Source organism: Myxocyprinus asiaticus, chromosome 6 (assembly GCF_019703515.2).
Source record: "Myxocyprinus asiaticus isolate MX2 ecotype Aquarium Trade chromosome 6, UBuf_Myxa_2, whole genome shotgun sequence".
NCBI classification, from domain to species: domain Eukaryota; kingdom Metazoa; phylum Chordata; class Actinopteri; order Cypriniformes; family Catostomidae; genus Myxocyprinus; species Myxocyprinus asiaticus.
In genome coordinates, this window is record NC_059349.1 from 52,244,790 (window position 1) to 52,259,939 (window position 15,150).

General features: G+C 30.8%; 1 protein-coding gene across 2 annotated transcripts in view; it reads right to left on the minus strand.

Annotated features, from left to right (window-relative positions):
• Positions 1 to 15,150, minus strand: part of LOC127442509 (piezo-type mechanosensitive ion channel component 2) — a 133,213-nt gene that overhangs the window by 46,500 nt on the left and 71,563 nt on the right. For both annotated transcript variants that reach the window (XM_051700599.1, XM_051700600.1), the window contains 8 exons: positions 14,601 to 14,839; positions 11,236 to 11,396; positions 10,604 to 10,780; positions 9,975 to 10,085; positions 8,737 to 8,937; positions 6,744 to 6,948; positions 6,405 to 6,506; positions 2,919 to 3,084 (listed from right to left, as the gene is read on the minus strand). In XM_051700599.1, coding sequence (XP_051556559.1) covers positions 2,919 to 3,084; positions 6,405 to 6,506; positions 6,744 to 6,948; positions 8,737 to 8,937; positions 9,975 to 10,085; positions 10,604 to 10,780; positions 11,236 to 11,396; positions 14,601 to 14,839 — 1,362 coding nt within the window. The remainder of the gene's footprint in view (positions 1 to 2,918; positions 3,085 to 6,404; positions 6,507 to 6,743; positions 6,949 to 8,736; positions 8,938 to 9,974; positions 10,086 to 10,603; positions 10,781 to 11,235; positions 11,397 to 14,600; positions 14,840 to 15,150) is intronic.

The following is a 15,150-nucleotide window of genomic DNA, read 5'->3' on the forward strand; positions in this document are numbered from 1 at the left end:
CTTTTTATTTTGTCTATACTGTATATTGTATATTATTATTATTATTATTTTTATATACAGTCTTCTTATTTTGTGTATACTGTATATTGTATATTATTATTAATATTATTTTTTGTGTACAGTCTTTTTATTTTGTCTATACTGTATATTGTATATTATTATTAATATTATTTTTTGTATACAGTCTTCTTATTTTGTGTATACTGTATATTGTATATTATTATTATTATTATTTTTTGTATACAGTCTTCTTATTTTGTGTATACTGTATATTGTATATTATTATTATTATTATTTTTTGTATACAGTCTTCTTATTTTGTGTATACTGTATATTGTATATTATTATTATTATTATTATTATTTTTTGTGTACAGTCTTTTTATTTTGTCTATACTGTATATTGTATATTATTATTATTATTATTTTTATATACAGTCTTCTTATTTTGTGTATACTGTATATTGTATATTATTATTAATATTATTTTTTGTGTACAGTCTTTTTATTTTGTCTATACTGTATATTGTATATTATTATTATTATTATTTTTATATACAGTCTTCTTATTTTGTGTATACTGTATATTGTATATTATTATTAATATTATTTTTTGTATACAGTCTTCTTATTTTGTGTATACTGTATATTGTATATTATTATTAATATTATTTTTTGTGTACAGTCTTTTTATTTTGTCTATACTGTATATTGTATATTATTATTATTATTATTTTTTGTATACAGTCTTCTTATTTTGTGTATACTGTATATTGTATATTATTATTATAATTATTTTTTGTATACAGTCTTCTTATTTTGTGTATACTGTATATTGTATATTATTATTATTATTATTTTTTGTGTACAGTCTTATTTTGTCTATACTGTATATTGTATATTATTATTATTATTATTTATATTTTTTGTATACAGTCTTCTTATTTTGTGTATACTGTATATTGTATATTATTATTATTATTATTTTTTGTGTACAGTCTTCTTATTTTGTCTATACTGTATATTGTATATTATTATTATTATTATTTATATTTTTTGTGTACAGTCTTCTTATTTTGTATATACTGTATATTGTATATTATTATTATTATTATTTTTTGTGTACAGTCTTCTTATTTTGTCTATACTGTATATTGTATATTATTATTATTATTATTTATATTTTTTGTATACAGTCTTCTTATTTTGTGTATACTGTATATTGTATATTATTATTATTATTATTATTATTTTTTGTGTACAGTCTTCTTATTTTGTGTATACTGTATATTGTATATTATTATTATTATTATTTATATTTTTTGTATACAGTCTTCTTATTTTGTGTATACTGTATATTGTATATTATTATTATTATTATTATTATTTTTTGTGTACAGTCTTTTTATTTTGTCTATACTGTATATTGTATATTATTATTATTATTATTTATATTTTTTGTATACAGTCTTCTTATTTTGTGTATACTGTATATTGTATATTATTATTATTATTATTATTATTTTTTGTGTACAGTCTTCTTATTTTGTCTATACTGTATATTGTATATTATTATTATTATTATTTATATTTTTTGTATACAGTCTTCTTATTTTGTGTATACTGTATATTGTATATTATTATTATTATTATTATTATTTTTTGTGTACAGTCTTTTTATTTTGTCTATACTGTATATTGTATATTATTATTATTATTATTTTTATATACAGTCTTCTTATTTTGTGTATACTGTATATTGTATATTATTATTAATATTATTTTTTGTGTACAGTCTTTTTATTTTGTCTATACTGTATATTGTATATTATTATTATTATTATTTTTTGTGTACAGTCTTATTTTGTCTATACTGTATATTGTATATTATTATTATTATTATTTATATTTTTTGTATACAGTCTTCTTATTTTGTGTATACTGTATATTGTATATTATTATTATTATTATTTTTTGTGTACAGTCTTCTTATTTTGTCTATACTGTATATTGTATATTATTATTATTATTATTTATATTTTTTGTGTACAGTCTTCTTATTTTGTATATACTGTATATTGTATATTATTATTATTATTATTTTTTGTATACAGTCTTCTTATTTTGTGTATACTGTATATTGTATATTATTATTATTATTATTTTTTGTGTACAGTCTTCTTATTTTGTGTATACTGTATATTGTATATTATTATTATTATTATTTTTTGTGTACAGTCTTTTTATTTTGTCTATACTGTATATTGTATATTATTATTATTATTATTATTTTTTGTGTACAGTCTTCTTATTTTGTGTATACTGTATATTGTATATTATTATTATTATTATTTTTTGTGTACAGTCTTTTTATTTTGTCTATACTGTATATTGTATATTATTATTATTATTATTTTTTGTATACAGTCTTCTTATTTTGTGTATACTGTATATTGTATATTATTATTATTATTATTATTTATATTTTTTGTGTACAGTCTTCTTATTTTGTGTATACTGTATATTGTATATTATTAGGTGTATATTGTATATTGTGTTGTGTAACAAGATGTGTAAACTGTGTTATGTGTAAATCAGATGTTTATTATAATTGTCATACTGCTATGTTGCTTGGAACCGCACCCAAGACTTTCACCCACTGTTGCACTTGTGTATATGGTTGAGTGACAATAAAGGGATTTGATTTAGATTTTGACATCCAAAATCACAATATGTTTAAAATAGTATGTCAAAGGTGCACAGATGGTAAACAGTGTGTTTAGGTTTAAGATGATTTCCTTTCCACACTCTTTTACTTGTATAAATAGAAATGTGATGTAGGATGTGAGGCCGGAGCTGCTGCAGCAGTTTTTAAATGTGTTAATCTAACAGTGCAGTGTGTGTTTGTGAGCATTGTACCTGCAGTGTATGAAGTCTGGTACGGGGTTGTGAACGCTAAACGATGCAGCATCGAGGTCTCGGCAGATTTCTACGTTATCTCCTGCCATCAGACGTACAGCCGCTTTATTTTCCTCATCAAACACTTGCCTCTGCAGCGACGCGCACAGCAATAACATGAAATCATCTACACAAGAGAGAAAGAAGAAAAACTATTTAAGGGCAGATAAGTAGGACACAGGGGTTGACGGTATTTTGCACACCTACAGGCCACCCATTCATAGATCATGTAATGCATACAGTATTGTGCACAAAAACAGCAAAAGACTTCTCAAAGTTTATTAGCAAATGCATTTCTGTACTTGAATTCAGTGTTGTTATTATTGTTAACCAAACAACAAAAATAAAAAAGGTAATACTTGATTTTAAGGGTCCACAATAATGCGCTAGTTAAGCATGAATAAGACAGTAATTAATCATTAACTTAATGTAGAGTAAGGCTGTCTTAGCCATAATTTACCACTTATTAAATGTCTTATTTTGTGTAGAAGGTAATGCAACTAATGCCCAATTTCAGAGATGATATATCAAGTTTACAGTATTAAGCCAGTAATTAAGGTTAAATATAATTGCCTTAACAAAGATGTTACTAGTAAATAAATTACAACTTGACCCCTTGTTCTAAAGTGAAAGTTTAACCTACTCAAGTTATGGGTTTGTTTTGCACATGTTTCAGTTACAATAAAATGACTGCAAAAACTGTAATCACCAAAGAAATGTCAAACAAATTAATAACTTGTATACATAAATGTTTCACTTCAGAACAAGGAGACAATTAATCAGTTAATCATAATTAATGTCTTAATATAAAGTGACAAGAAAAAGTATGTGAACCCTTTGGAATTAGCTGTTTTTCTGCATTAATTGGTCATATAATGTGATCTCATCTTCATCAAAGTCACAAATATAGACAAACACAATGTGCTTAAGCTAACAACACACAAACAATTATAATCTTTGATGTCTTTATTGAACACATCTCATTAAACTTTCACAGTGCTGTGGAAAAAGTATGTGAACCCTTGGATTTAATAACTGGTCAATCCTCCTTTGGCAGCAATAATCTCAATCAAGCGTTTCCTGTAGCTGCGGATTAAACCTGCACAACGTTCAGAAGAAATTCTGGACCATTCGTCCTTACAGAACTACTTCAGCTCAGTCATATTCTTAGGACGTCTGGTGTGAATGGCTCTCTTGAGGTCATTCCACAGCATCTCTATTGGGTTAAGGTCTGGGCTCAGACTGGGACACTCCAGAAGGTGGATTTCCTTTTTTTTTTAACCGTTCTGTAGTGGATTTACTTTGATATTTAAGGTCATTGTCCTGCTGCATCACCCAACTTCTACTGAGCTTCAGCTGCTGCACAGCCACCCTGACATTATCCTGTAGGATATCTTGATAAACTTGGGAATTAAATTTTCCCTCGATGATGGCAAGCGGTCCAGGCCCCGAAGCAGCAAAGCAGCCCCAAATCATGATGCTCCCTCCACCGTACTTCACCGTTGGGATGATGTTTTCATGTCGGTATGCGGTGCCCTTTTTACGCCATACGTAGTGCTGCGTGCTCTTCCTAAACAATTCAACCTTAGTTTCATCAGTCCACAAAACATTTTTCCAGAAGTGTTGTGGAGTGTCAAGGTGGTCTTTGGAAAACTTGCAGAAATGTTTTTGTTGGAAAGCAGCAGCTTCCTTCAGGATGTCCTGCCATGGACACCATGCCTGTTTAATGTTTTCCGTATAGTAGACTCATGAACAGAGATGTTAACCAGTTCCAATGATTTCTTCAAGTCTTTAGCTGTCACTCTAGGGTTCTTTTTTTACCTCATTGGGCATTCTGCGGTGTGCCCTTTGAGTCATTTTGGCTAGACGGCCACTTCTAGGGAGAGTAGCCACAGTACTAAATTGTCTCCATTTATAGATAGTTTGACTAAATGTGGACAGATGAATATCTAAGCTCTTCCAGATAACTTTGTAATCCTTTCCAGCTTCATACAAAGTAATAATTATTGATCATAGGTCTTCTGAGATCTTTTTTTCGAGGCATGGTCCACGTCAGCAGATGCTTCTTGTGAATAGCAAACTCAAAATGTTTGAGTGCTTTTTATAGTCAAAGTAGCTCTAACCCACACCTCCAATTTTGAAACATTAATTGGATGCCAGGTTTGCCAACTCCTGACTCTAATTGGCTTTTGTTGACGTCATTCACATTCATGTGAATGTTTGAATGATGTGTTCAGTATGTATAATAGCAATACAATCATTTGTGTGTTATTAGTTAAAACAGATTTTGTTTGTTCATTATTGTACCTTAGATGAAGATTAAACCAGATTTTAAGAACATTTTATACATAAATGCAGGTAATTCCAAAGAGTTCACATACTTTTTCTTGACACTGCAGTTCAATAATATACCACCTAATAAGTACAAAACGAACCAATTACTTTAATAGGTTAAATTCTCACTTAAGAACAGGGGGTAAAGTTGTCTTTAATACAAGATTTTAGCAGTTTATTAGTAACAACTTCATAAAACCAATATTTATAAGTCATAATTACTGTTTTAAATATATTTAAACAAACTTAAATACAACATAATAATTGCAAAACAAACCAGTAACTTGAATAGGTAACTTTATTTACTCTATAACAGGGGGTCTTTAATAGAAAATTCTAGTAATTTATTAATAACAGCTTTGTAACGCCAACACTTTTCAGCTTTAATTACTGACTTAATATTGTTAAGTAAACTTGATATATAATATATATGATATCTGAAATAGAGCATTAATTGCATTACTTTCTAAACAAAAATAAGACATTTAATAAGTTGTAAATTATGGCTAAATTCGCCTTACTCTACATTTAGTTAATTATTAATTACTGTCTGATTCATGCTTAACTGGTGCATTATTGTGGACCCTTAAAATAAAGTGTTGCCAAACATTTTTGTTAAATTAAATAAAAATATGTTTTAATTATTTAAATAAACAAATTCAATTTTCAAAACTCCAAAACTGACCTCAGATTAATTTTAGATTTAGTTTGTGATACACAGTACATTATCAGATTTAAGATCTTGACAATTTGGCCTCATTAAACATGTATACACCACTAGATAGCGGTAACACAATCACTGAGAAAATGATCACTGTTTAACATATTTAAATTAAATCAGTTAATGCATTAACTTTGACAGCAATAAAGTACTGAAAATAAAAAATAAAAATAAAAATAACTAATCTGAAACTGGAAAAACTTCAAACTAACAGTCATATAATGAAAAACAATGATAAACTAAACAATGTAGGGATGACAAATTAAAAATAATAGAAATAATAGAAATAAAAACTAAATAAAAAAATTCTAAACCATAATAACCCTGCTTGAATTCAGGTTCAGTTCCCCTTTTCTAAATCTACAGTAAAAAAATTGCTTTGTTGGACTCACAGACAAGGAACATGGAGTTTGGTCTAGTGTGGAAATCAGGAAGGAACAGCCATTTAATGACATTAGATTCCATCATGGAGTCAGGATGCCTCCAGGGATAATCTGGAGAGAGAGAATTGATTGGATCGTGAAAAAGTGGTCTATATATGACAGGAAGTTGGAGGGAAGGGGAGGAAAAATAAGAGGGATTTGTGAAATCAGCCAAAAAGGAAAATTGTTTTCAGTCATGCAGTGATGAATTGTTCACAATAAGACAAGAAACTTGTATTATGAAAGTGAATAAGGCTAAATATTAAAGTAACTTTTGCTTCTTGTTCGAAACATTCCAAAACCACACACCTTTACAGGCAGCAGGTGGAATTCCGATGCAAATGAAATACTGGAATGTGATCATTGAGGCCAGAAAGCAGCAATATTTGGGCCAGATCTCAGCAATGGCTTTCCTTCTTCGTCTCAACATCACTGCAGCGAGAGCAATCCCATGCAACATGGAGTAAAAATCCATCCGCTGGCCCATCACGTTTATCGCCAACAGAAAACACACCTGACAAAATGAATTGCGACAGAACGAGACACATTTTTTGGTAGCACTGGAAAATCGATATGCAAATATGTGCCAAAATATGACAAGTGTAAGCAGAGTTTTGTGGATGTAACATGCTCTTGGAGGAGTTAGAGTCAGAAATTTTGATTGGGATTTTAAGGTTTGTACAATAACAGTATTTTGGCTTTGTCAAGCACACAAAATTACAGAAGGCTTTAGAATATCCTACAGTAATATTCTAGGGTCAAGGGCCCTTGAGCAAGGCCCTTGACCCTATCTGCTCCAGGGGCGCCGTATCATGGCTGACCCTGCACTCTGACCCCAGCTTAGCTGGGATATGTGAAAAAAAAGAATTTCACTGTATATGTGCAAATGTATAATGTGTGATAAATAAATAAAATTATAATTATTATTAATTAAAGGTGCACTCTGTAATTTTTTTTTATGTTTTGTCTTGGACTGACACTGACACCTAGTGGTGTGGATGCAGCATCATTCAAACACCAATGTTTTCAGTTTCAGATGCCATTGTAGAAATTCACTCTTCACAGTCAGCCATTATTAATTTAGTTCATGAGTGTAAGTGTCAAGTAACAGGACGGTTACTGAGATTAAGTGAGTAGTATTCGGCTGGTCATGTGATTCTAACATGGCAGCCTCCATATGCGGACCCTCTCCATGTAGAATAAAACAGCTTTTATAAGGATACTGATATGACTGGAATCTTCATCTCATGTGAGTGCTCATGGTTTTATATGTGTTTCAAAATTACTATTAATTTCATTAGACGTAAAAACTTTTTTAACCCTTTAAGATTGGAGAGCGAGAAAAAATGTATCGTCAAAATATTAATAGCTACAGTCTTGACCAACACAAAATAGGTATAATTTGAAAGCACTGTACATATTATTGCAATCAATAAAAACATCAAACTCATCAAATAGCCATGTGTCATATGTTGGTGGAAAGTTTTGTTTACTCACAGACAAAAATACAGCGAGTAATAGCTAAGTATATGTCTTTGACAATTATGTTGGTGTTGCTTATATGCCACATTTTCGCTTAGAAATTCATGAAAAATAAACGGAACATAAAATATCACATTCAGTTACTTAGAGGAGGTGATTATCTTTCAAATGAGCCAACACACAAGGTAACTGGATGCATAGATCATTAGATAATCCACACGAAGCACAATGTTACATATGGCCACCAGGAGATGGCGCCAAATACACGACACAGACTCAGTGACGCAGACACAATGAGTCAAATGGTACTCATTCTGTGAAATCTCATTACTAAAATCATGTCTCCATTCTATGCAAACCTTTAGTCACCTTTAGTTGTGTTTGCATGTGTAATTAGTTCTTATGTACAATTACTATGTTTTATTTGTTTGGAGATGCTTTTGGACACTATGATAAATTATTTTTGTATAGCTATAACTTTTGATTGCTTTGTCATATTAACACAAAATTTATTCAGTTACAGTTCACATGATTGGGAACAAAACAAAAGCAGTTTTTTGGAGCCACCTTATTTACACCCAGAGATATATCATGTAAAATAAGAAAAAAATAAAATAAAATTGTCTAATTTTTTTTCCAGCAGTTTCTTTGGCTGAGAGTCTCAAATTGTTATCACCAAATTGTTATTACATTTTTATCGTTAAAAAATGTGAAAATGATTTACAATGATACCAAACATTTAACCCTCCTTGTATATACTGATTATAATCTTTGGAACAATAAAAGGTACTGTTTCACATGGAAACTGTGTGAAATGTACCTCTAGGCCAAACTTGTAGAAGAAATAGTTTATGAAATATTTGGCACAATTGACGATTCCGTTGTCAAGGTGTTGCCGGGTGATGTCATGAAAGATGGTCTGAGATGGGGGAGGGCAAAGTTTGTTTCTCAGCCGGAAAAACTCCTGATGTCTGTAAATGGTGACCTCGAACGCCAAGATGGCCAACATCAACAAGTTATTCTAGAAAAAAAGAAAATAAATGAACAGTGAATTTAACAAGCTGCACACATCAGGATATGCTCCAGTTCATATAGTCTGAAGAAAAGTTATTTTTGCATGTTGCACTTTCACAAACAGGGTACAAAAATAGGGCTTGAAATTGAAAGGAGTTTTATTTTGTATTTATTTTATATGAGATGTGCAATTTTAACATTCATGTGTGTTTCTTAAACTTCTGGCAATTTCATATCCCTGGGGTTCATTTTTATTAAAATGAACAGATTTCAACTTTCTTTTTCTTATATAAAGGTCACATTTAAACTGAGTTGTAAACTTTTTACCAGGCCTTCATCATTTATTTTTGGTACTTTTTAATGCCTTTAAATGTATAAAAGTTACTGTTTTAGCCTTGTTTAACTTATATTAAACTATAAAAACCATTATGAAAAAAAAATTATGTTTAAAACTTTAATGATCTAAACAAAGAGTGAAATAAACATAAACCATTTTAAGATTTATTGTGTGAAAATAATTTTTTATTTAAAGAAAATTACGATTGCCCTACAGTTGTGGCGTCATTTCCACCACAGAATTCTATTAAACACAATGCATAATTTGTGATTTGCTGGAAATTACACTGTGGTGGGAATTTTCATGACAAAAATGACGCTGTGATGCATGTACTGTTGGACATTGCTAGTAAATAAATTAAAAAAAGAAAGATTGTAAAACTGTGAAAACTATTTTAACGAGACTTCACTTTCTAGAAATCCACAATGCTAAAAGTGCCTGAATTTGAGAAAACCTGTATACATTTTATCAGAATATATCCACCAATGAATGTGCACAAACGAATACAATTCTGGGTTATATAAAACTACCGGCATTACAACAGAATGGGTAACAGGGTGGCAGATGTCTAAATAAAGTTATTAGGAGCTAGTTTGGTTGGTAAGTGGTTTAATGGTTTAAAGTTTTCTTACAATGAATAATATAACAAAACACTTCTTTAAAATACACAGACAGGGAGGAAAAACATTGTTTAGCTGTGTCCTCACCCTCAGGTTGGGCAGTATGTCTTCAAATTTCTCAAGGCCGACCCAGTTTGCAGGGTCCACAGGCTCCTTGTATAATAGGGAAATGTTCATCGTCTTCTTCGTGTTGTTGGGCTTAAGAGAAAAAGGTTGCATGATTGTACCCAAGATGCACTGTGCATGGAAACAGCAATCTAAGATCAAACTTGTTCTTGCGCTGAAAAAAAGAAGAAGCTACAACAGGCTAACAAAGTTAGGAAAAATGTGACTCAAAACGCATTCATAAAAATTAAAGTTCTTTTTAACTTGACATGACGTCTAAAAAACATGGCGCTCCTGCACGAGACACTGAAAAAGAAACAGCAAATTGCAACGGACAAAGACATGCCTAGTGCATGTCTACAACTGAAAAACAGCGCAGATAGACACAAAAACGTATAACATGTCACTGTCCAATCCAACCTGAGCAGCATTGCCGTCCACTATCCACTATATTATCAGATGAACTCTTTCCTCATGTAAATACTGTGTGTTTGGATAGTTTTCAGTTGAGTTTTACAGAAATTACCCAAACATACAGTAACATTTTGTTGCTGGGACACTTATAATAGTGACACAAGGTACCCAAGAAACCCACCCCTAAAGAAACACACCATGATACAAACGCTTGAGTAGTTTTTGGGTTCGATGGATTCCAGCTGGTAAAACATCTTGCAGATGATGATAACACACGTCCATACTGTGCAGACACTAGAGGCGAGAACTCGAAACTGCTTATAGGGCAGGGCAAATGCCCATGAGATCAAAAATACATAGTTCAACAGCGAAACCTGCAACAGATAAACATCTTTAACTGTGAGTGGAAGTGTATCAAAACATTATAGAATAACCTCAGAAACTCAAAATCACATGATTTACTTTTTTCAGTCTTAAAGATGAAATGTGTAATAATTTCAATCATAAAACTAGGCATGTAATTTCAGAGGAGTAATGTCGTTCATTAAAGGATTATTAAGCAATGTACTCACATGAGATGTCTTGTTACCTTATTTATTTATTAAAATGTTCTTAAACAAGAGATTTAAGTAACCAAGGCCTACTTTCTATTCTAGTATGCAAATATTCTAGTATGTCCTTTATTTGTATTATACTAGAATACTTGCATAGTGTAACATTTATGCTTTAATAATATATTTCTAGTACACTATCCAAGTGTTGTCAAAGCAGGTAGTTTCTGTCTGCAGCAGGCACAGTACTAGATGTTTATAAGAGTGAGCGGTTTTACCTCTTTGACAGACAGCAGGATGATGTAAGTGGGGACGATCTTGATGATGTGCATCTCTAACAGCCACCAGATGAAGAGCTTGAGTTTATGGAAGTACTCCAGGAACTTTAGGAACAACACTGTGAGTCTGTCCACCACCAGCTGCCATTTATTCTTCAGGTCTGAAACAGAACCAAGAGATTTGACTACAGTAGCTCCAAGTCATGGCATGATTAGACAAGGCTGTAATAGAATTAACAGAACTAAATAGAACGGAATAGATTAGACCCAAATCATAGTGAATAGAACTGAACTGAACAGTAGTGAATAAAACAGAATAGAAAAGAGTAGTAGAATAGAATAAAAATGTTCATAACTGAATGGAATCAAATAGAGTAGAACTGAATAGAGTGAATGTGTATGGATAGAATCTGCATAGAATATAACAAAATAGTAGAATAGAATGAAATATAATGTAATAAAGTAGAAATGTATAGAACAATATATAACCAAATGAAACCTAATAGAAAAGAACAGAATAGAATCATATAGAATAGGACTAAATAAAATTGAATAAAATAGAATAGAATCACACAGCAGTATATAACCATTTAGACAGAACAGAATAGGATAAACTAGAAAAGAACAGAATACAAAAAAATAAAATAAAAACAGAATCGAGTAGCCTAGACTAGAGTAAAAAAGAATATACATGATAGACTAAATTAGAAAAAAACGAGAAGAAAAGAGCAGAATAGAATAGATTAGAATAGAGAAGAATAGAAAAGAATAAACTAGACTAGAATAGAATAGAGAAGAATAGAACAAAATAGAATAGACTAGAATAGAGTAGAGAAGAATAGAACAGTACAGTACAGAACAGAATAGACTACAATAGAGAAGAATAGAAAAGAATAAACTAGACTAGAATAGAATAGAGAAGAATAGAACAAAATAGAATAGACTAGAATAGAGTAGAGAAGAATAGAACAGTACAGTACAGAACAGAATAGACTAGACTAGAATAGAGTAGAGAAGAATAGAACAGTACAGTACAGAACAGAATAGACTAGACTAGAATAGAGAAGAGTAAAACAGTACAGAACAGAATAGACTAGACTAGAATAGAGTAGAGAAGAATAGAACAGTACAGAACAGACTAGAATAGAATAGAGAAGAATAGAACAGAACAGAACAGACTAGACTGGAATAGAGTAGAATAGAAAAGAATAGACTAGACTAGAATAGAGTAGAGAAGAACAGAACAGAACAGAATAGACTAGACTGGAATAGAGTAGAATAGAAAAGAGTAGACTAGACTAGAATAGAGTAGAGAAGAATAGAACAGTACAGAACAGAACAGACTAGAATAGAATAGAATAGAGAAGAATAGAACAGAACAGAATAGACTAGACTGGAATAGAGTAGAATAGAAAATAATAGACTAGACTAGAATAGAATAGAGTAGAGAAGAATAGAAAAGTATAGACTAGAATAGAACAGAACAGAACAGAATAGAATAGAATAGAATAGAATAGAGTAGAGAAGAATAGAACAGAACAGAATAGACTAGACTAGACTAGAGTAGAGAAGAATAGAACAGAACAGAATAGACTAGAATAGAATAGAGAAGAATAGAACAGAACAGAATAGACTAGACTGGAATAGAGTAGAATAGAAAAGAATAGACTAGACTAGAATAGAGTAGAGAAGAACAGAACAGAACAGAATAGACTAGACTGGAATAGAGTAGAATAGAAAAGAGTAGACTAGACTAGAATAGAGTAGAGAAGAATAGAACAGTACAGAACAGAACAGACTAGAATAGACTAGACTAGAATAGAGTAGAGAAGAACAGAACAGAACAGAATAGACTAGACTGGAATAGAGTAGAATAGAAAAGAGTAGACTAGACTAGAATAGAGTAGAGAAGAATAGAACAGTACAGAACAGAACAGACTAGAATAGAATAGAATAGAGAAGAATAGAACAGAACAGAATAGACTAGACTGGAATAGAGTAGAATAGAAAATAATAGACTAGAATAGAATAGAGTAGAGAAGAATAGAAAAGTATAGACTAGAATAGAACAGAATAGAATAGAATAGAGTAGAGAAGAATAGAACAGAACAGAATAGACTAGACTAGAGAAGAATAGAACAGAACAGAATAGACTAGAATAGAATAGAGAAGAATAGAACAGAACAGAATAGAATAGAATAGAGTAGAGAAGAATAGAACAGTGCAGTACAGAACAGAATAGACTAGACTAGAATAGAGTAGAGAAGAATAGAACAGTACAGAACAGAACAGAATAGAATAGTCTAGAATAGAGTAGAGAAGAATAGAAAAGAACAGACTAGACTAGAATAGAATAGAGAAGAATAGAACAGAACAGAATAGAATAGACTAGAATAGAGTAGAGTAGAGAAGAATAGAACAGTACAGTACAGAACAGAATAGACTAGACTAGAATAGAGTAGAGAATAATAAAACAGTACAGAACAGAATAGACTAGACTAGAACAGAGTAGAATAGAAAAGAATAGACTAGACTAGATTAGAATAAAGTAGAGAAGAATAGAAAAGTATAGTCTAGAATAGAACAGAACAGAACATAATAGAATAGAATAGAGTAGAGAAGAATAGAACATAACAGAATAGACTAGACTAGAATAGAGAAGAATAGAACAGAATAGACTAGACTAGACTAGAATAGAGTAGAAAAGAATAGAACAGAATTTAATAGACAAGACTTGAATAGTGTAAAAAAGAATAGAATAAAATAGACTAGAGTAGAAAAGAATAGAACAGAATAGAATAGACTAGAGAAGAATAGAAAAGTATAGACTAGAGTATAAAAGAATAGAACAAAATAGACTAGACTAAAAGAATAGACTGCAATAGACTAGACTAGAATAGAGTAGAAAAGAATAGAACAGAATTGAATAGACTAGAATAGAATAGAGAAGAATAGAATAACATTGACTAGACTAGAATAGAATAGAGTACAAAAGAACAGAACAAAATAGACTAGAGTAGAAAAGAATAGAACAGAATTTAATAGACAAGACTTGAATAGTGTAAAAAAGAATAGAATAAAATAGACTAGAGTAGAAAAGAATAGAACAGAATTTAATAGACTAGAATAGAATAGAGAAGAATAGAATAGAATAAAATAGACTAGAGTAGAAAAGAATAGAACAGAATTTAATAGACAAGACTAGAATAGTGTAGAAAAGAATAGAATAAAATAGACTAGAGTAGAAAAGAATAGAACAGAATTGAATAGACTAGAATAGAATAGAGAAGAATAGAATAGAATAAAATAGACTAGAGTAGAAAAGAATAGAACAGAATTTAATAGACAAGACTAGAGTGCTGCACCTGAGCTCTGTTCTGAGGGCAGTTCAGGATCTGTGGCTGCACTGAACTGTTGGATGTCTTCCTGACTGGACAGATGAGCTGAATGGATGGAGAAAGACTCTTTCTTCACCTCATCATGCACACAGTCCTCCACCAACACCTCATTCACAGACTCCTTCCCCTTCTCTTCCTTCAGCAGGGGTTCTGGAGATGTGCTCGCCATCGTCAGATCTGCCAAACTCCCGTCTGGATGGGCCAGTCTATGGGTCACAGGTGTTTTATTAGGACACATGCTTTATCTACCATTTAGGAGAGCACCAACTCAATGTGTTATATGAGTGATTCTTTAATTAGAAGCACTTTTGTTTAGTTGAAAGCTTGAATAATGTAACTTTTTCAACATGTGTTTCATCTACATTATGTTAAAACATTTATTATATGTCCTGGAATAGAGATCTGATGAGATCTGATCTGGGTTTGATCAAACTTCAACTGGATTTTGGTATAATGTGGGATGGTAATTGAATTAAATTCAATTAACTGAAACTGGTCAATTATTGGGCAAACTGGT